General features: G+C 36.1%; 1 protein-coding gene across 2 annotated transcripts in view; it reads right to left on the minus strand.

Annotated features, from left to right (window-relative positions):
* The window catches only part of PDCD6IP (programmed cell death 6 interacting protein), a 70,324-nt gene that overhangs the window by 18,661 nt on the left and 28,337 nt on the right, over positions 1-23,326 (minus strand). For both annotated transcript variants that reach the window (XM_008539242.2, XM_008539241.2), the window contains exons 8-12: positions 17,567-17,789; positions 15,572-15,695; positions 13,081-13,258; positions 6,879-6,990; positions 5,825-5,994 (exon numbers count right to left, since the gene is read on the minus strand). In XM_008539242.2, the coding sequence (XP_008537464.1) occupies positions 5,825-5,994; positions 6,879-6,990; positions 13,081-13,258; positions 15,572-15,695; positions 17,567-17,789 (807 nt within the window). The remainder of the gene's footprint in view (positions 1-5,824; positions 5,995-6,878; positions 6,991-13,080; positions 13,259-15,571; positions 15,696-17,566; positions 17,790-23,326) is intronic.

The raw sequence follows: 23,326 nt of genomic DNA on the forward strand, positions 1-23,326 counted from the left end.
TATGTGAAGGTTGTTTGGCTATTAGAAAAATAAGAAATGCCATTTTTATCTCTCTATAAGTTACATCCAACAAAAGCTAGGAAGAAAAAAAAATCAGCCAAGTAAAATAAAGCTTGGGGAGAAATAGGAATATGCAGAACTGGTTTTAAAAAATAGTCTAATAACCCAATTACAAAATAGGCAGGGGACATGAACAGACATTTCTCCAAAGAAGATATACAGATGGCCAATAGACACGTGAAAAGATGCTCATCATCACTAATCATCAGGGAAATGCAAATCAAAACTACACTAAGTATCACCTTATACCTGTTAGAATGGCAAAAATATCCAAAACCAAGAGTGACAAATGTTGGAGAGGCTGTGGAAAAAAAGGAACCCTCGTACACTGTTGATGGGAATGTAAACTGGTGCAGCCACGATGGAAAACAGTATGGAGAGTCCTCAAAAAGTTAAGAATAGAAATACCTTATGACCCAGCCATCCTACTACTGGGTATCTATCCTAAGAACCTGAAATCAGCAATTCCAAAAGTCCCATGCACCCCTATGTTCATCGCAGCATTATTCACAATAGCCAAGTCATGGAACCAACCTAAGTGCCCAGCAACTGATGACTGGATAAAGAAGATATGGTGTATATATATACAATGGAATACTACTCAGCCATAAAAAGGATAAAGAAGATATGGTATATATATACAATGGAATACTACTCAGCCATAAAAAAGGAAAAAGTCGTCCCATTCACAACAACATGGATAGACCTTGAGGGTATTATGTTGAGTGAAATAAGCCAGACAGAGAAAGTCAGACTCTGTATGACTCCACTCATAGATGGTAGTTAACATATGGACAAAGAGAACTGATCGATGGTTGCCAGGGGAAAGGGGGGTGAGGGGAGGGCACTAGGAGTGAAGTGGTGTACCTACAACATGACTAATAATGATGTACCACTGTAATTTCACAAGGTTGTTAACTATCATAACCTTAATAAAAAAATAAAAATAAATAAAAAATAGTCTAATAAACAACACTAAAAGTCAGGAACACTATAACACTATTATCTTGAAATAGATTGAATGTCTCTTACATAGTACAGAAACCAAGACCCTCCACCAAGATACACGTGGTTCATATGGATACAAGTTCCTCTTCAGTGAAAAACTAACTATACCCAGGGCAGCAAAGTAATGTGGGAAGAGAAACCCAGCAGAACTTTAAGAACCACAAGTTTTAATACCACCTCCATTATGATGAAAAGTTAACTTCCTTTTATAGTAGTCAGTTTTCTAATCAAAGTGATAAAGAAGGACCAAATAGCTATTTAATAAGTTGTATTTCTATTCCAAAATGCTATGATTCTAAGTCTCTGAAAAAAACTGCCATTTGAAACAACCAATTTATAAATGAACTTTTAGACCACCACACAGAGACAGAAAAATTCTTTGCATGACAAACATCTTCTTCTTTTTTTAACTGTCATATATACTAGTTTAACCATATTTTAGAATGTATAATTCCGGCCTTATTTTAACAGAACGAATGTAGTAGAAAATGAATTAAACTGCTTCCACAAATAAATGACAAGGATAGTAAGAAAAGGAAACCACTGCCTAAATTTTCTTATAAACTCAAGTTTGAGATTTAACATGTTATCAAGTTGAAGTATATAAATAATTAGAATCCCTACCCACCCTACAGCACTATTTACAATAGCCAAGATATGGAAACAACCTAAATGTCCACCTACAAATGAATGGATAAAGAAGATGTGATACACACACACACAGAGGAATATTATTCAACCATAAAAAAGAATAAGAAAACCTTGCCATTTGCAACAACATGGATGGACCTTGAGTGTATTATGCTAAGTGAAGTAACTCATACACAGGAAGATAAACACCATATGATCTCATTTATATGTGGAATCTAAAAAACAGAAAACAAGCTCATAGATACAGAGAACAGGCTGGTGGCTACCAGAGGCAGATGGTGGGTGAAATGGGCAAAGGAGTCAAAGGTAGAAACTTCCAGTTATAAAATAAGTAAGTCATGAGGATGTAACATACAGCATGGCAACTATAGTTAATAATACTGTACTGCATATTTGAAAGTTGTTAAGGGAGTAAATCTTAAAAGTTCTCAATATAAGAAAAAAAATTCTATATGTATGGTGACCACTGTTAACTAAACTTACTGTGGCTATCATTTCACAGTATGTACAAAATTGAATCATTATGTTGTATACCTGAAATTAATATAATGCTGTATGTTAATTATACCCCACTTAAAAAATAAAAAATTAAAACCTAAAAAAATAATTAGAATCCTGCAGTGTTTATTTCAGTCTTATAAACAACTCTAATTAGCTTTCAACTGCAATTAACTGCATCCCCTATCAAGCTAGGCTGCTGGTGGTTACCACTCAATCAGCAAATACTTTTTGAATCCTTATGTGTTGGGTACTGTTCTAGGTTCTAAAACGTAACCATTAACAAAAACAGAATCCTTTCCTTCATTTACGAGGCTGGGAGGGAGGATTAAACAAATACACAAAAATAGAGTAATGTGGTAGACAATGACAAAGAAGGGGGAAAGGTGACATCTGAGGCTTTAAGGAAAAGAGGTAGTAGCCACGCAAAGAGAAGAAAGATCCCAACAGAAGGAAAAGCAAACGAAAAAGTCCTGAGGCGGAACGAGCTTAGTGTGTTCAAAGGAAAGGGAAAAAAAAGCCAGTCTGGCTGCAGCATAGTAAACAAAAGACAGAAGGGAGGAGGATGAGGTCAAACAGAAAAGCAGGAATGAGATCACCTAGGCTGTCTACATTTCATCTTTCAGACCAGGGGCTAGCAAATTTGTCCCGTAAAGGACCAGACAGAAAATATTTTTGGCTTTGTGAGCCATACACTCTGTAGCAATTCTACCTTTGTAATGCAAAAGCAGCTATAGACAAAAGGTAAATGAATGAGTGTGCTTACGTCCCAACAAAAATTTATTTATGAACACTGAAATCTGAATGTCATATAATGTTCACATGTCATGAAACATTCTTTTTTTGACTTTTCTTCACCATTTAAAAATATAAAGAGCATTTTTGGCTCATAGACCATACAAAACCAAGAAGCAGGCTGGATTTAGCCCACAAGCCATTTTTGCCAAGCCCCATTTTAGATGATGATACTCTCTGTAACATCAAATAGCACTGAAAACACTTAGGCACATAAGAAATGTTCTCAATGAAATTTTCAACTTCACCTTTCAGACTTCCCATCTTTCTGTTAGGGACCACAGTGCCATTGTTCCTGGCATATAGTAGGCCTTCAACAAATGTCTGGTGAACAAATGAATGAACAGATGCCAGCCACTCTCAACACTTGTCTGTATACTTTCTGCTCTGAAAAACTAAGAGTAAAAGCTGTGTGTGCAGATCATCCACTAGTCTATAAGGTGCCTTTGTGTGAAGCAGAAAAAGCACCCCCTGGGAGGGCACATAGCTTTGGACAGTGCTACCTTATGCACTACCTCTGAGGAGATGAAGCTTTTTTTCAGTGGCACCCCTCCATCACCCTAGGCAGATGCAACACTGTGAATATAAGTGGATATCACCTTCGTGCAAAGAAAAAGATGCCCCTTCCTCTGGGCAGACTCAGCCCTACACCAGGGCCAAGGCTTGGCTGGGCAAGTGTAGACCAGAATCCAGACCCCAGTTGATCAGAGGCACACAATCACACGTAGTGGTCCTAAGTATTTAAAAAAGGATCTTTAAATACAAATTAGCAATAGCCTGCCAAATTTTTCAGAGTATGTCAATATCTAAAACCAGATGCCCAAATAGACCAAAGATAAACAACTATATAGTAGGCTTCTTCACAATAAAACAAAACAATGGCCCTACCATTAAGCTTGAACCTCTTAATAAAACATGTACTTTGTATCACTTTAATAATCAGCAATTCAATGACTGAGTTTTTATCCTAAAAATTCTGGCTAAAATGTGTCATCAACTACTATGACAACTATCTGAAATAGATTTGATAAAGATATGATGTTTGACTTTTTTTGATAAAGGCATACGATGAATAAATATACAGAGCATTACAAATTTTTTGGTTACCTCTACCCAAAAAATCTAGTTTCAGTAAAAAAAATTTCATATCGACTACAGAAGTTTTCTTCCCCTGCGTAACACCACTATGGATTAACAAAAGCAGCTATTACTACAACTGAATAAAATAACAGATCACTGAAGGCTGATTACGCTCAGCACAAACCATTTTTGCTTTCCCATTGAAAGCAGGAGAGTCAGAGGACAAAAGCCATGTAAGTTTTGAGTCATGTACAAGACACCAAAAAGAAAAAAGAGGATTCTAAACACTTCTTTTTTCTAAAGTAAGAATGGGCCGGAATTTCTTGCTCTTCTGTGGGTCTGAAGTCTCTGTTCTTGGCTAATCTTCTAACGACCTTCCCTCGCTCCCTCATTTCCACAAAGCATCTAACTGATATTCTTTGTTCCATAAGGTCCCCTGCCTTTAGAGACTCAGGTTCTGTGCACATTCAACCACGCAGTCTTCTCTTCACTTTGGGGGCTGGTTTCCACTAAATGTCTAGTAGCTTCTCTGGACACACCCACTCACTTAGTCCTTCTCAGATCCTACAAGTGTTCACTTTTTCTGCCTGTCTACTCTGTTCTTATAATGAGCCAATATCTTAAGAAACCTCCTTGGGCCGGCCCCGTGGCCGAGTGGTTAAGTTCTCGCTCTCCACTTCGGTGGCCCAGGGTTCCGCTGGTTTGGATCCTGGGCACGGACATGGCACCGCTCATCAGGTCATGCTGAGGCAACGTCCCACGTGCCACAGCTAGAAGGACCCAAAACTAAAAATACACAACTATGTACTGGGGGGCTTTGGGAGAAAAAGGAAAAATAAAATCTTTAAAAAAAACAAAAAGAAATCTCCTAAGAGAGGAGCTCCAAAATGCTGGAATCTAAGTACTTCATCATCTAAACCCTCACATCATACTTTCTGTAGTTACAACACTTTTAAATTTCTACCCTGTGTTACAGTTATCCTTGTATATGTCTAATCTTCCACAATGGACCATAAATTGAGGGTAAAGGCTGTGTATGATTCATTTGTTAATTTTTCAAAGTACCTAGCACAGTCCCTTAGACAGAGTAGCAATGTTTCTTGCCCTTTGGCTTATTTTCCTATGCACTTCAGAGACTCTATCTTATCCTACTACATTACCTCAGTGATCAACCACTAAACCATACTCACACTTTCTCCTCTTTTAAGACTTTCTGAATCAGATACCCTGCTATTGATTTTCTCCTTCCTGTCACCGTACAAATGCCATGACCATTTATTAACATGCACATCTTGTCAATTTTCCCTTCAGAAGCAGTCCCAGTGGAATACGGTGGAAGGCAGTATAGAACGATGTAAAAAACAAAGAATTTGTGGTCAGAGACTATCTGGCCAAACCCAGTCCTTCCATTTCAGGGAAGTTTACCTATTTCCAAGCCTCTCTCTTTTATAAAACCTGAATTAAAGACTGTGAACATATGAAGTATCTAGAATATAGTACTCAGCTCATAGGAGGCATTTAATAATGGAAATTATTATTACAGGATAGTAATATTAGTATAATTACCTATTAGACGGTATATATATCATGCTTTAAATATAACAACCTCAATTTAAATCAGTATTTTTTAAAAGATGTCAATAAGAAAGAAATTGGCAATTCCCTGCATGTAATGGCTTTAACACAGTCTTCATAAGCAGATGACCACCCACATCAAAATGCATCTTCTCACCTCGCTGCCCTGCATGGTCTTTGCTGGGTTAGCGGAAGGGATGGCTGCATTCAGCTCAGGTTCTGGCTTACAGAGAAGTGCAATGGTGTCACGGTGAGACTGATACCGTTCTTTCACTTGTCCATCTGCTTGCACAGCCTTATCCAAAACTGCTCTGAAATTGTTTCCCTCTGCAGGAAAGAAAATGTTACCAGAGTACAGCACTGATTTTAACAATAATGTTTATGCGCTGCTTTACTTTTAGTTCTGTTCTCTAACTTTACTTTTTTCTCTTTCTACAGGCCCAATTCACTAGATAATTGAAGCTGAGCTCCTGTCAGTCTCTGCAATTTTGTTTTTGGAAAAATGACAAAATCAACTATAAAGCAAAAGCAATTATACCTTAAAATACATCTGTGGTTACTGTCCACCAAACAAAAGCTAATCAACATTAGTCTAATCTTCTCCTACAACACGTGAATATAGAAAGAAATCATTCACTCCAAAAATTGTTATAACTTACTTAAAAAGTACCCTCTCTCAAAGAATCATTGCTTCAACTTGACTTAAAAGAACAGCAGTTACATTTTTAGAAAAATCTCAACAGTATTAATTCCTTTTACAGAGAAATAAAACAAGTCTCTAGCTACCAGGATGACATCATTTATTGCAACAAGCATAAAAAGTCTTAAAAATAATAATTTAGCTTCAAATTAACTGTTAAAATTCATCTGTTACCACCCGGGATTCACTACTAAGTGAAATGAAATTACAAAACTATACATCTAATATGATCTCATTTATGTTTTGAAAACATGTGCAGGGGTTGGAATAGGAAAAGAGAGTTGAAGAATCATTTTAATTTTCACTTTATACCCTTTTAAGAATCTGAACTTCTTAGAATGAAGATGGATTATTCCTTTTATCTTACACCGAACTGCGGAAAAACAGCTGGGTTTTCATAATAGCAGTTTCACTAAAAACAGGTTTACAACAGAGCCTAATTTAATCAAGCAAAAATGTAGACCCAAATTGGGAATTTATACAAGGGAAAGTCATTTATGCACATTTTTACCTGCTCGTAAAGGCTTATAGAGTTCATTGGATGGTGTCCTTTGCCAGCGTTCCTTGAATTTTGCTCTTAAATCACTGTCAGTTGCTTCTTCTTCATCCAACAATCTTAAAGACTTTTAAAAAGGAGGCAAAGCAACAATGAGATATCATTTCTGGTATAAAAAATTTAAAACATTTTAAAAATGATCATACTCAATATGGGTGAGAATTAGATGGGAATACTACATTACTGGTTAGAATATAAATTGGTACAATTTTTGTTGCAGAAATATAAGTGATAATGTATTTAACAAAAAGTCTTGTAAAATTTAAGGCTAGGTTAGCCATTACCTTACTTAGTAAAACTGAAAAGGAAGAATATCTAAGAGATTATGTACATTCATCACCAAGACTACTTTAAACAAAGACTTTTTTTAAGATTAAAATAAATAGAAAGCCTTTGGACCTTAGAAGACATAAACAAAACAAAGAGAAAACTGATTAACTACATGAAAATAAGATTTAGACGTCTATCCCAGTAAAACAAACTGAAAATTAACATATAAAAATGCCTTTTCCATGCGCAGCTGAGAAGACAGGACAGTAGGGGCCAGAAACATAAGAAAGTGCTGATCCACGAGTGGAAACAGGTTCTAGAGCCAATGGTATCTGCTAACCCGACAGCTCAGAGCAGATGTCTGTCAACTTCTCTGTCCAACACTGGAGTCAGTATTTTAGGCTTTGCTGGACACAGTCTCTGTCACATATTCTTCTTTACTTTTTTTACAATCCTCTAAAAATGGTAAAAATCAGCCTTAACTAGTGAACCATACAAAAACAGCCTACAAACCACAATTGGCCCACTGTCAGTAGTTCACCAACTACATAGTTTCCACTGGCTTAGAGGGAGAATTTAAGAAAACACGAGCAGGAGACAAGAAACATCAGTGGGGCTTAGAAGAGTAAGAGGTCAGATCAAAGGCACTATCTTTCCTCAAACTGGGACACTTCCAAATGGGTGACATTGAGTGGATGAATTTTTAAAAAGGAAAATTGTCCAACAAAAGGAAACTTACCTGACTGGATGTTGCTCTAACTAGAAAAGATAAGAAGTATCACCTAAGATTCCTAATCAAAAGCCTGAACTGAGGATGGAAATCACATGACCTGTGTGACATGAAATCCTAACATGAACTTCTGATTAAAAGATTATGCACAATGAAGCACAGAGCAACAGAAAATAAGAGCGGATAAGAGACATGGAAAATAAAGTGAGAAGATTCAACATAAATATAATCAGAGATCCAGAAAGAGACAATAATGAGAATAGAGGAAAAGCAATATTCAAAGTAAAAACTAAGAATTTTCCGGGATGGATGAAAGATACAATTCCTCAAATTTACTGGATCCAATGAAATGTCAAGCAATTTAAATGAAAGGAAATCCATACCCAGACACATTATAAAGAAGAAAAAAAAGAGTGTATTACTTTTATGCTGGTGTTTTAAAAAAATGGAGGGAACAACTCAATAGAACCAGGAAAAAGTAGGGGTGGGAGTAAAAGGGACAAAAAAACGAAAAATACGGAAATACAAGTGTGAGACAAGTAGGAAACACCAAATATAGAACATGATTCCAAATACATGAATAATCACAGTTAATATAAATGGATTTAACCCTCCACAGATAGAGATGAAGACTGTCAAACTAAATTAAAAAGAAAAATCTTGCTACGTGCTATTTACAAAAGACAAAAGCAGAAGGACACACAAGTTGAAAATCAAAGACATTCCAAGAAAACTACAGACCAATATCCTTTATGAATATAGATGCAAAATACCCAACAAAATACTACCAAACCAAATCCAGCACACATTAAAAGGATTATATACCATGACCAAGGGGTTATCCTAGGATTGCAAGGATGGTTCACATCAAAAAAAGGTGGCACCGTGGTTAAGTTCGCACGCTCCACTTTGCCGGCCTGGGGTTCACAGGTTCAGATCCCGGGTGCAGACCTACACACCTCTCATCAAGCAACGCTATGGTGGCATCCCATATACAAAACAGAGAAAGACTGGCACAGATGTTAGCTCACAGACAATCTTCCTCAAGCAAAAAGAGGAAGATTGGCAACAGATGTTAGCTCAGGGCCAATCTTCCTCACCAAAAAAAAAAAAAAAAATCAATGTAATATTGTATATTAGTAGAACGAAGGAAAAAAACAATATGATCATCTCAAGATGCAGAGAAAACATTTGACAAAATAAAACACCCTTTTATGATAAAAAAAAACACTCAATAAACTAACAATAGAAAGGAATTTCCTCAACCTGATAAAGACCATCTATGAAAACCGCACAGCTAACAGCATACTTAATAGTGAAATACTGGACGCTTTCCCTCTAAGATTACAAACAAGAGAAGGATGTCTATTCTCACCATTTCTATTCAACAATGTACCAGCCAGGGCAAGCAAGCAAGAAAAAGAAATAAAGGGAATCCAAAACTGGAAAGGAAGAAGTTAAAACTATCTCTACTTGCAGATGAGATGACCTTAAATCCTAAGGAATTCACAAAATAACTATTAGAGATAATAAACGAATTCAATAAAGTTGCAGAATACAAAAGCAACTGTCTTTCTATACTTTAGCAATGAATAATCCAAAAAGAAAATTAAGACAATTCCATTTATTACAATTGTATCAAAAAGAATAAAATACATGGGAATAAATTTAACCAAGGAGGTATAAGACATACAATGAAAACTATAAAACATTGTTGAAGGAAATTAAAGGCAAATAAATGGAAAGACATCCATGTTCATGGATCAAAGACTTAATACCGTTAAGATCGGTAATACTCCCCAAATTGATCTAAACATTCAGTACAATCCCTACCAAACTTCTAACTTTAGGATTTTCTATATATAAGGTCAAATCAAAATCACAATGAGATATTACTTCATACTCACAAGGATGGCTATAAATTTTTTTCAAAAAAAAATTATAAGGATTGGCAAGGGTGTGGAAAAACTGGAACCTTCATACACTGCTGGTAACAATGTAAAAATTTTGTGGCTGCTCTGGGAAACAGTTTGGCAATTCCTCAAAAAGTTAAATGGAATTACTGTATGACCCAGCAACTTCACTCCTATGTATATACCCAAGAAAACTGAAAACAGGTGCTCAAAAACAGTTGTTCACAAATAGCAGCTTATTCGAAATAACCAAAAAGTGAAAACATCCCAAATATCACTGATGAACAGATGAACAAAATGTGGTATAACCATACAATGGAATATTATTCAGCCATAAAAAGAAATGAAGTACTGACATGAACTTGATGAACTTTGAAAACATTAGACTAAGTGAAAGAAGGCAAATTCAAAGGGCCACATATCGCTTATGATTCCATTTATATGAAATGTCCAGAATATGCAAATCCATGGAAATTCAGATTAGTGGTTGCCAAAAGCAGGAGGAGAGGGAGAATGAGAAATGACTGCCAATGGGTTTCTTTTGGGGGTGATGAAAACGATCTGAAATTAGATAGTGCTGATGCTCACAGAACACTGTGAATATACTAAAAGCCAGTGAATTGTACACTTTAAAGAGGTTAAAATGGTGAACTTCATGTTGTGTGAATTTTACCTCAAAAAAAAACATGTAGTTGTGAGATGAATATAGGTGATTGTTTAAAAGAACCAATTAGATATCTTGGAAATGAAAAATATCAATGAAATTTTTAAAAAAACAACTCCACAGAATGGCTGAAGAACACAAAAGGATGCCTAAAGAGCCAACTAATGAGCTGGAAGGCTGGCCTGAGACAGTCTCCCAGAAAGAGCAAGAGCACGAGGAGAAAAAGTAAAAGAAATGCTAAGAGATATGAAGAACTGATCCAGAAGCACCAGCATCCATCCATCAGGAACTCATTAGAGAGAATGGAGAGAACAGAGGAAAAGGAATAACTGAAGAAACAGAATCCACAGACAGAGATCTAAGATTAAAAGGCCCCATGAGGTCCCAAGCAAGATAAAGTTATTATTTACTAAATAAATTAGTGGACACTTCAAAATTTCTGAAAATCAATACTAAAACTAAATTTCTAAAAGCTAGCAGAGAGATGAACACTCAAAAAGAGTATCAGCTTCACAACCTTTTTACTTCACAACTTACTTAAAATGAGACTCTCCAAGTACAAGTGACGGAACAGTGACTCTAAATCCCAAAGCTGTTAGCAACATCAAATAAGACAAGTAGATGTACCTCCTGGTAAGACAGGCAGGCAACACACATATCATACACACTAATAATGCCACTTTTTCCTTAATTATGAGTTTTTTTCACATAATATTTCTAATGAAGATGTTCCTCATAATTGATAAAGTTATTTCATAGGCAATGTTCTTTTTCCATAAAATTTGTTTCAAAATCAAATATGCATCTTCCAATCAACGACACTTTAAAATTAAGGGACTATAGTAATATTAATATTTAAATAACTATTAACTAGTAGGCACATGCACAATCCCACTTCACAACTATCTTAAGTGCTCAATACTATTATCTCATCTCTTGGATGAGTAAACTGAGACACGAAGATGTTTAGTAATTTGCCCAGGGTCACAGCTAGGACTAAGAACTGGGAATCAAGTCCAAATATAATTCCACATCCTGAAACCTTAACCACTGAATTATGTGTAAACTATAAAATATTAAATAATGATTTAGAACTTCTACCTACTAAGTGCCCCAGACTGCTTTCCATTTGACTTGTTATGCCTCCTGCATTGTTCAATGTTTGTCCTCTCCCTCACTATCAGACAATTACTTCTTGCTGCTTTCACTTATGTACAGTCTTGAACAGCATTCTCCACATTTGTCTCCGTCTGTCTATCCACTATTCTAACATCCTTTCAGTTGTACCACCAGATAACAAACTTGTTTGAGCCACAAATCAACACATTTTAAACAACAATTTTAAAGTATTCTCATGCATAAAGTCTATGACCTTAAGAAGAGTGTTTGTCAAATTTTAACGTACACACAAATCACCCTGGGATCTTATTAAATGCAGACCCTAATTCAGTGGATCTAGAGTGGGGTGTGAGAGTCTGCATTTCTATTAAGCTCAGCATAGCAAGGCTTTGGTACTGAACTATGTAACCCCAATTCTGTTTGCTTAGTTTTTGATTACTGACTACGTCTACATAGGTAAAGGTGGTAACGTTGATTGTATGTTAACGTAGAACCCCTCATGAATCAGATTTCTCAGGCCAATAGTGCAGTAAATTTCCATTTAAATTTCCTAATCTTTCTCAATAGCTGATTTGCAATGAAAGGCGAATAACTACGAGCACTACCATCATCATCATATCAGTTATTATACTTGCAATGTTATCACCATCATAGTAATATAATAGTAATAATAGCTATAATTTATTAAGCACATACTGGGTGTCCCATAAGCTAGGCATTCCACTCTTTTACTTTAGTAAATCCTTTAAATAACCCTGGGAGGTAAGTATTCTCATCCCCAAGGTTCACACTGTCATAACTATTTGAGTTCTCTAACCCGGCCCCAAAGTGCTTGGAAATGAAGGAAACACAACAGCCTCTGAAAGTTAACTGAAAAATCAAAGCATCATGGACTAAAGCATTGATAACAGAAGTTCACCTAAAACAACGTGACTTCTAAACTGGCAAAAGCCAATATAATCAGTTTGAATACATTTATAGCTAAAGAAAGAAATGTATCAATTAGAGGAAAGAGGTGAAGGTACAGTAAAAGGAGAATAACAGTGGCAAACAGTTGGCTTTAGCCAAGTAAAAAATATTAAAAAACTTTAGTATTCCCACTCCTGTTGACAAAACGCCCTCTCCACTGGAAGATGGATGCAGTGGGCTTATAAAATATTTGAAGGCCTAACTTCCTTAGTCTTATTCTATGTTCACCAAGAAACCGAACCTTTCACAGACATCACTATAAAGACTGTGAACAGTCTGTTGACAGATATTTCTCACAATGTACTCATTTTACACAATAGTCATACAAATTTCAATTATGTGCATTTATACACCCTTAAAACTTGTATGAACCCATTCTCACTCAACTGGAATTCCTCGCAAGGCTGAAGGGCAGGCTCTAGGCCATAGTAATTCACCAAGATGACCACCCTGTGAAACCCAGTAGGAGTAAGCAAACCACTTAAAACATACCTCATCCAGGATTTCTCTATTTCTTTGCAGTAGTTCAGGTAGCTCTTTGATCAACTGGTCAACAGTCTGGATACCTCCCTGTTCAATCACAGATGTGGACTTAGTCAATATAGACTGAGGTACGGTGTCTCCAGATACATCTTCAATTGCTGCTGGAAGATTAAGGGAAGCTAACACCCTGAAAAAATAACACACTATGTCATCTGGAGGTCTAAACCACCTTTAAAACATTAATCTCCTATATCTGAATCAGTGGCAATGGAGTTAGCACCCCAAAAAAGTGGATAAGCCCTATCAATGGAAAAATAAAGCAAAGATAAAGGGAAAAAGAAAATTAGTGATTGATAGAATTAAAACAAAATCATTAAAGAATTAAGTTCACAGTACAGAATTAAAAGCCAAAAAAGCAAGAAATACACATTAAAATATACTAGATACCATTGGCTCACGGCTCAAACTTAATTTCTTTCAGTCTAAGTAAATAAAAGTCAAAACTATTATCTTAAATCCAATTTTTTATCACAGCCCTCATTGTTATAATGTCACTCACAGGTCAGAAATAATACACAAAACAGTTATTATTTCCTACCATCTAGGCAAAATGTCAAGAGAACATAGTTGATCTAGGTATTAATTACAGAATCTTCATCTGTTCTCAGTTTTGTGGCACAGTAAGAATTATTCTACTATTTCATTTACATAAAGGAAGGGCTGTTAGAGTAAACTTATGTTGCTTTCTTGCTAGAGGATGCAAAATGAGGTCAAAATCCATGCATTCATCAAAATTAAAAACATGAAAAACCAAACCAAACTAGGGAAAAAATATTCTCAATTACATACATTTGACAAAGGACATGTCTCTAAACTATGCAAAGAACTCTAAAGATTAATAAGAAGAAAAACTCAATTTTAAAAAATGAGCAAAAGATTTAAACAGATATTTCACAACAGATGTATATACGACTAATAAGTACATGAAGAGTTGCTCAACATCATTAGTAGTTAGGGGAATGCAAATTAAACCACAATGAGATGCTGCTACACAGACACTAAAATGGTTAATAGTAAAAAGACTGACAATGTTAACTGCTGATGAAGATGCAGAGCAACTGCATTTCTCAAACACTGCAGGAGGGAATACAAACTAGAACAACCACTTTGGAAAACAATCTGGCCATCTCGTACGAAGTTCAACATGCACTAACCATACAACTCTGCAATTCTAATCCTAGGTATTTACCCAAGAGAAACAAAACATGTCCACACCAATAATTGTACATCAATGTTCATAGCAACTGAAATTTCCATCAACAAGTGAAAGAACTAACAAACTGCTATTTGACCATAATGTGGAACACTGCTCATTAAGAAAAAGGATCAAACTGATACACACAACATAGATGAATCTCGAAAACATTACGTTACTTGAAAGAAGCCCAACATGTTGACTATACACTGTACATGCTATACAAGCTGTAAGTACTGTATACACTGGAGCAATATTGTAACGTCCTATATACTATAATGTACATATTGTACATGCTATAACGATTACATTTATACTAAACTGTATAAAAAGTAAAGCTAACCTCTAGTGACAGGGAGTAGATTCAGTAGTGGCTAGGGGCTAAGAGAGGAGGGACTGAAGTGAAAGAGGCATGAGGGAATTTTTTAGAATGACAGAAATGTTCTCTATCTTGATCCTGGTGGTGGTGGTTACACGGGTATACACTTTTATCAAAAAGAATCGAACTATACACTTAAAATAGGTGTATTTTATTGTGTGAAAATTATATTTAAGATATTTTAAAAACCAATGAACTATTTTCTTAGTCTTCAATCTATCATAAACAAAAATTGGTCAAAATACTAAATGCGGGGCCGGCCCCATGACCAAGTGGTTAAGTTCGCACGTTTCGCTGCAGCGGCCCAGGGTTTCACCGGTTCGGATCCTGGGCGCGGACATGGCACTGCTCATCAGGCCACGACGAGGCGGCGTCTCACATGCCACAACTAGAAGGACCTGCAACTAAGATATACAACTATGTACCGGGGGGAATTGGGGAGATAAAGCAGAAAAAAAAAAAAAAAAAGGATTGGCAAGTTGTTAGCTCAGGTGCCAATCTTTAAAAAAAGAAAAAAAAATACTTAATGTACCATGTATCTTAACTTAAAAAGTCCATTTCTACTTATCATTTCCCTCAAATAAATATCCCCTGAAATACAAATTAGTGGTCAAATATTTTCATTTTGTTTCAGTAATTGAATTTCTTCCAACTATAATGTATTTCCTAGGGCTTAATAAATATAGTGTCCCCAAGAAATGTGTGTGTGCACGTGTCTCTCTATATATTTGCTATTTCACATATCCTTGACATTCAGCTCCAAGCTCAGAAAACTAAAATGTTCATAAACTATTTAGTTAAAGAACAACCAAGCAGAAAACACTAGAACTTTAGAAATGAATTTAGGTAAGTTACGCTCTACCTACCCATTTGCCAAAGTGGTGGCTTCTCTCATTTGAGCAATTGATCTGTTAACTAAATCAGCTTTCCTCTGATTATAGGCAGCCAAAGCCTGCTGCACTGACACAGGAACCATCTTCTCAAACAGATCTAAAATTAGGAATGAAAATTTCAACAAAATTTTAAGACGAAAATTCCAACTGTAAAATGACTGTTCAGATTTCTTTTCCAATATTCACATAAAAAGTCTACAAAGATTTAAATTAAAGATCAAAACTAAAACACTCTTGGGAGTCAGTCCAGCAGCATAGTGGTTAAGTTCACATGCTCCACTTCAGCTTCACAGCACAGGCGTGTGGTTCACAGATTTGGATCCCAGGCGCAGACCTTGCATTGCTCGTCAAGCCACACTGTGGTGCATTCCACATAAAACAGAGGAAGATTGGGGCTGGCCCCGTGGCCGAGTGGTTAAGTTCACGCGCTCCGCTGCAGGCAGCCCAGTGTTTCGTCAGTTCGAATCCTGGGCGCAGACATGGCACTGCTCGTCAGACCACGCTGAGGTGGCGTCCCACATGCCACAACTAGAGGAACCCACAACAAAGAATACACAACTATGCACCGGGGGGCTTTGGGGAGAAAAAGGAAAAAATAAAAAAAAATCTTAAAAAAAAAAAAAAAAAACAGAGGAAGACTGACATAGATGTTAGCTCAGTGACAATCTTCCTCAAGCAAAAAGAGGAAGATTGGTAACAGATGTTAGCTCAGGGTCAATCTCCCTCACAAAAAATAAAATAAAATAAAAATAAACAAAACAAATAAAAATAAATTTAAAAAACACTAAATCACTATTGAAAGTACATTGATGAAGAGAATTTTCAGATTACTATATTCCTGAACAATGACAGTGAGGCTCTTTCTTTGAATTTAATTTTCTTAACTTTTAGGATGTATTTGTCACTGAGTTTACCGGATCTTTGGTGAAGATTTATACATAAGAAAATGCTGTTCATTTGTTGTTTAAATTGACTGAGTGAGCAACAGTGCCATGGTTCAATTTTCAGCTCCACCACTTCCCACCTCTGCAACCTTAAGCAAATTATTTAACCTCTCTGTGCATCAGTATCCTTATCAGTCAAATGTGGACACTAATAGTACCTATCTCATAGGGTTGTTGTGAGAAGTAAGTGAGCTAATATTTGTAAAGTGCTTAAAAGAGCCCACCAGCACACGCTAAACACTTTGTGTTTGATAAACAGAAATAAGTAAAATTATCACCCTTTCTCAACAACTTAGAATATTATCCCTGGGATCTCAGCTAGAGGCTACCACACATTGCATATATCTACAATATCCACAGATATTATAACATTTATTTATTTGATACAACCACGACTCCAGAAGTTTATATGTTTAAAGTCATATTTACATCTCCTTTCTTTTTTTTTTGAGGAAGATTAGCCCTGCGCTAACATCTGCTGCCAATCCTCCCCTTTTTGCTGACGAAGACTGGCCCTGAACTAACATCTGTGCCCATCTCTTCCTCCACTTTATATGTGGGATGCCTGCCACAGTATGGCTTGATGAGCAGTGCATAGGTCCACCCCTAGGATCCGAACCAGCAACCCCCGGGCCACCAAAGCAGAATGCACGACCTTAACCGCTATAGCACCAGGCCAGCCCCTATGTCTGCTTATTTTTAACGGTAGAATCTTAAATAATGTGACAAACATCTAACAAAATGACAAGTGCTTGTTTAAAGTCTTTATCATTACTCAAAAACACAGTTTCATACTGTGTTGTATGAACTGTTGTATACTTTACATAGCCTTACTATTTACTTTCCATCTTAAAATTTCACTAAAGATACAACACAATTTTTATTCTCATATTCATTTTGAACAACATGAATGCAAATCATATTCAAAGCATACAATAGCAATTGTGTGGTTTTAGCTACAAAAAATAGATTAAACTGGAGAAAAGATGAGTAAGATTAAAGCACATCTGAATACTTGACGTACCAGTGAATTTCTGGCTGATTGGTACATTGACTGGGGTAGATTTCACAAGTGTGGCTTTGCCAATAGGGTCTAGATCTTTAAGGTCTGGAACTCGATCATGATAAATGAAGTCATTGTCTTTCTTTGCTGCAGTAAGGGCACGACTGATTTTGTCAGAAAATTCCTTCACATTGACATATTCATCATAGCGAGATGCCACTGTTTTAATCAATTCTGCTGCATGCTAAAAAAGTAAAAAGAAAAAAAAAGTTTTCTTTCTTTTTTTCAACCAAGCATCCAAGCATTGTTTTTTTAAAAATTTCATATTTCCAGCGAAGTGGTCAACAGACTAACCTAGAAATTCTCCCATCACAAAATATCGAAAATGAAAAATAAGACACAGAAGACATCTCTTTAAACACATGGGTAAATTACCAAGAAAGTAAAAGAAATCCATGGGCCAATAAGTATAAACTGACACTAAGGAAGGCTAGCTGTCAGGTATTTCCGTAACCAAACAACCAGCAATTAAAACAGTATTAAAATCCTTCAAGAAGACCTGAGACAGATTCTTGAAATTATATAAGACAGAGAACTGAGAAACCTCCCCTTTGCCCCCTCACATGAAGGCAGGAACTTCAAAGGGCTATACCCACAGTGAAAGGGTAGATCAGAAAAAAATTACCCAGCAACATAGGAAGTCAACAAAGAAGCATGTTATCTCAGCATCAGTAAGAATTTTGTTTAAAAAAAGGTTTGCCCTTATAATTCATAACATGAGCATATGCCTCACATAAATTTAGGGCTCAAATTACATTACTTAGGTGGTATTAGGTATATTAACATCAGATAAACAAGACAATAAAGTCAAAAGCATTATTAGGAATAAGTTCAGTACATAATGTTTAACATTTGCCAGAAAGATATAAAACTTAAATTTTGCACTTAATAGTTTCTATCTATATAAACAATTACATGAGAAATTGATAAATCCACCCATGATGAGTGTGGAAGATTTTAACACTCGTGTCTCAGCAATGACTTGACCAAGTAAACCAAAAAACTGTAAGATTAAAGAAGATTTGAAAACACAATGAGTTTGATTTACCAGACATGGAGAACCCTAGACTCCACAATTAGAGAATGCCTAATATTCTCCGGCATACAGAGAACATCTATATAAAGTGACCACATAAGGAGATAAAGCAAGTCTAAAACATGAAAATTACAGGAACACAAGAATGGCTTAATATTAGAAAACCTACTTATGTAATTCTCCAAATAATAGATTTAAGTTTAAAAAAATCAAATTATCTCCATTGATATTGAGAAAACATTGATAAAATTCAATATCTATGCCTGATTTTTTTTAAAATCTCAATAAAACAGATATCCAGTTCCTTAACATGATAAAATCTTAATCCCCAAAGCTGATAGCATATGCAGCAGAAAAATCTAAGAAACATTCCTAGAGTCAAAATAAAATAAAGATTTCCAGTATCATCATGACCATAGAACATGTCAAAACAACTAGACAAAAGAATGAAATTAGAGGTATAAAATTTAGAAAAGAAAAGGAAAAAATTATTTATAGGTGATGTGTTTGTATACCAAGAAAATCTAAGGGAATCAACTAAACTATTCTAAATAATGAGAGAGGTAGCTTAGATACAAAATCAGTAAAGTAAATACACATGAACCACCAATGATTTGAAGAGAGAACAAAAGAAATAAATCCATTGTTACTAGCAACAGAAGAAAAAATACCCAGGAATAAATTTTAAAGATATATATGCAAAATCAATACAATAGAGAGAAACAATGATAACCAAAACAAACAAAAGGTACATCTTCAGTGTAAACTAGGAGATGGGAAAATGCACAAAATTAAATCACTTTTTAAATTTGTAAATCAAATTTGATTTGTAAATATGGTCAAACACTCCCCCAAATGGCAAAACTGGGACTAGAACCCTCAGATATGCTGAATACACCAGGAATAAAGGGGACTGCTAAGGGCCCCATCCTGAGTGAAAATGCTTTAAGCAAATCCGAAAACAATGAAATGGAGTGAGGTAACAACTGCCTGCTGATGGTAAAGCCAAGCCAAATGGATGAGGTCGAGCCACCAATGGGTCACAGGAAAACGGAGTGCTGAGAGGCCTCATCCCAAGAGGAAGCTGCTGAGAACAAGAGGCAGATTAATTACAAGGGCAGGAATGCTGAGGAAATAGAAAAGAGAACTGAAAAGGGAGGAGAAACTGAAGGGGGGTGAGTACCCAGAAAACATCAACAGAACACAAACTCTAAAAGACACATCACTTGAAAAGCAAAGGCTGTGAGGAATTCAGGGAAACACAGGTACAAAAGCAGAATCCTTCCTAAACCAGGCTAAGCCTTGAGAGCCAGAGAAGTGAAGCTGTGGAGGGAGCCCTCACATGAGGCCTGGAAAGCTACCTGGGCCCATTTCCCCACCCAGGAACCTCTTGCTGTTCCTCCACTAATATCAATTTCAATCAAACACAAGTAATTGAAAAGGCATCCCACCTGCCTCAACACAAAGAAACCATTACAAAAAGGATGAAAACGAGCGGTGTAACTTTCCAATAGATAATGAAAATTCACCAAAGAAATACTGCCACATAGCAGACGAAAACAGCACACTAAAAAATCTAAAATAAACTTAAAAACTTAAGGACACAATCATAGTAATGTAGACAGTGTTAACAAAGTGAGTAACATATGTCAAGGACTCTAAAATGGAGCTGGGAGGCCCTTCAGGAAGGGGGGTTTATGCCACAGCCACCAAGTGTTAACTGAACTTTTGAACTTTACCTGACACCAGAGGTCACATTTGGAAGCATTCGTCATTCCAAGAACGGACAATCTGCCTAGATACAACCCAGGGACCAACTACGTGCTGGCAAGTCAGCTCACCCCAGGCCAGAACCAATCACTAGCTGTTCAATGTAATCCTCTGTGGACCTACGTCCTTTGCCTTTATAAACCCCTGCCTCCTCTGTCTTCCTCAGAACACATCTGAGTTTCTCCCCGAATCTGTGTCTCCCCAAGTGCAATTCTTGAGACCTCAAATAAACTTTTGCTTCTTTTGCAGTTTATGCCTCCTATTCATTGACAGTACTGAAAGAACACAAAATATGAAGAGAGGACCAGATGGCCTAGACAACAGTGTCTGACAGCCTGATAGCAAAAGAATGTGAAACAGGAACTGACAGAACTCAGGAAAGAAAGTGAAGAAAAACATGAAATCATTTAAGAAAAGAAAGACTGAAATATTTATTCAAGGAACAAAAAGGGGATAATAGACATCACTGTAAGAAACATACAAAACAAGAAAAAGTGAGGAAAATTCAACATGGCAGTTAGGGAGGGGGAGGGTCATTACAAATTAAAGATTTATGAGACGTATCAACCAAATGCAATGTGAGGACCTTGTACAGATCCTGACTTGAACACCAACTATAAAAAGATACTTTAGAAAAAAATCAGGGAAAACTAAACTAGGTTTGGATAATATTAGGGTACTAGTATTAATTATTAATTCATATTAATTGGTATTAATTTTGCTAGATGAGATGACATTATGGTTTTAATTTTTTTTTAAGCCTTATCTATTAGAGATACATACTAAAATACTTGGAGAGGAAATGATATGTGAGATAGCTATAAAATACTCCAAAAAAATAAGAGGAGAAGGGGAAACAGATGAAACACAAATAGCAAAATACTGATAATCACTAAAACTGGGTAACAGATACTTGATGATTCATACTTTTATATATATGTCTGAGTTTTCCACAGTAAATACTTAAATAAAATAAAATTCATATAGAAGAATAAAGCAAGAACAATCATGAAAATTCACAAAATGAGAGCTGACAATATCTATCAGGCATTAAAACATTCTAAAGTGTCATTGACTACAATGGTATGGAACTGGAGCATGAACAAACAGGCCAATGAAATAGAATGAAAAGTTCAGAAATAGACCCAAATATATATGACAACTTTAGTATATGCTAAAGTCAGACTCTCAAATCAGTGAGGTAAAGAAAGTCATTATAATAAATGATTTGGGGACAACTGGGTAGCCATTTAGAAAAATTAAAATTAGATCCATACTTCACATCACATATCAGGATAAACTCCAAGTGGATCAAAGATCCAAGTATAATACATAATAAATTACAGATGTATTCATACTTTGATATCAGCAATCCCATTTCTAGGAATTTAAGATATACTTGCTGCTATGGAGTGAACTGTGTCCCCTTAAAATTCATTTGTTGATGCTCTAACCCCCAAAGTGATGGTACTTGGAGATGGGGCCTTTGGGAGATTATGTTTGGATGAGGTCACGAGGACAGGGCCCTCATGATGGGATTAGTCCCCTTAGAAGAGACACCAGAGGGCTTGCTCTCTCTCTCCCCACGATGTAAGGACACAGCAAGGAGCCTGGGTGCAGGCTGTGTGGCCAGCAGTGTGCAGACCAGGAAAAGAGTTCTCACCAGAACCTGACCATGCTGAAACCCTGGTCTGACTTTCAGCCTCCAGATCTATGAGAAAATAAATCTGTTGTTTAAACCACCCAGTCTATGGTATTTTGCTATGGAAGCCTGGGCTAAGACACCTGCTGAAATACAAAACACCACGCATACATAACTATTCACTGCAGCATTGTTTGTAATAGCAAATCTTGGAAACACACAAGTATCCAGCAATAGGAGACAGCAATAAACTGCTTTACACAAAAAAGTACAACGCAGCTCTAAAGAAAAATGAGGACGGTCTCTCTATTGCTGTATTAAAATGGAGAGATCTTCAGGATACGTTTTTATATAAGAAAAGCAAGATGCACAATACTGTATATAGCATTTACCTCTTACGTAAGAACGGGGAGAGTTAAGAATGTGCATTGTTTTTGTGTGTATGTATCTGTTTATATTTCAAAGAAAAAAAACTTTGAAAGGATTAAAGAAGAAACTAATGAAAATTACCTCTGGGGCAGTGAGAAAAAAGGATGAAGGGAACAGGATAGAAGGGAAAAGGTAGAGAGACAGGTTAAAGTGAATACTTTTATATATAACTAATTTTTCCAATTTTTACTTGGAAATTTTCAAGCCCACAGAAAAAATGAAAGACCAGAACAATGAGTAACAACAGACTCTCTACCTAGGCTCAACAACTGCTACCAATATGCCATACTGCTTTATCTCTCTTTCCCATACATACGTATATACACATACCTTTTTTTTTGCAGAACCACATGAAAGTAAAGTTTAGACGTGACGACTCCTCCTCTCTAAATACCTCAGCATAGATCTCCTAATGAGGACAATCTCCTTAATACCTACAAGCTACTATCACAACAAAGAAAACAAATGATACTTTCATAAAATCTGTTTTACCATCTTACTAGATCCCTCATTAATGAATTAAATAAATCTCTGACATTCTATATGAATCACACTTTTTTATCTATATTTTTTGTCCTTTTGAAAATTGTACTTTGGCAGTTTTAGAGATTCCACCAAGGTGATCAAGTGGACCCACCTTTCTGGAGCCAAATAAACTGCACTGTCCACAAAGTGCACCTCATGAGCTGTATAAGGCCAGGTACAATTTTTCTTGGTCCCAGAAATGAATCCTAAGCAGCAATTTTACCTTTGCTGCTATCTGACCTATTGTTTTGATTTTCCTGACTCTGTGATTTTATTTTTGTTTCTGGTTTGCTCGTGGCCAGTAAGTTTTTTCCCACTG

The sequence above is a fragment of the Equus przewalskii genome, chromosome 15, assembly GCF_037783145.1.
Source record: "Equus przewalskii isolate Varuska chromosome 15, EquPr2, whole genome shotgun sequence".
Classification (NCBI taxonomy): Eukaryota; Metazoa; Chordata; class Mammalia; order Perissodactyla; family Equidae; genus Equus; species Equus przewalskii.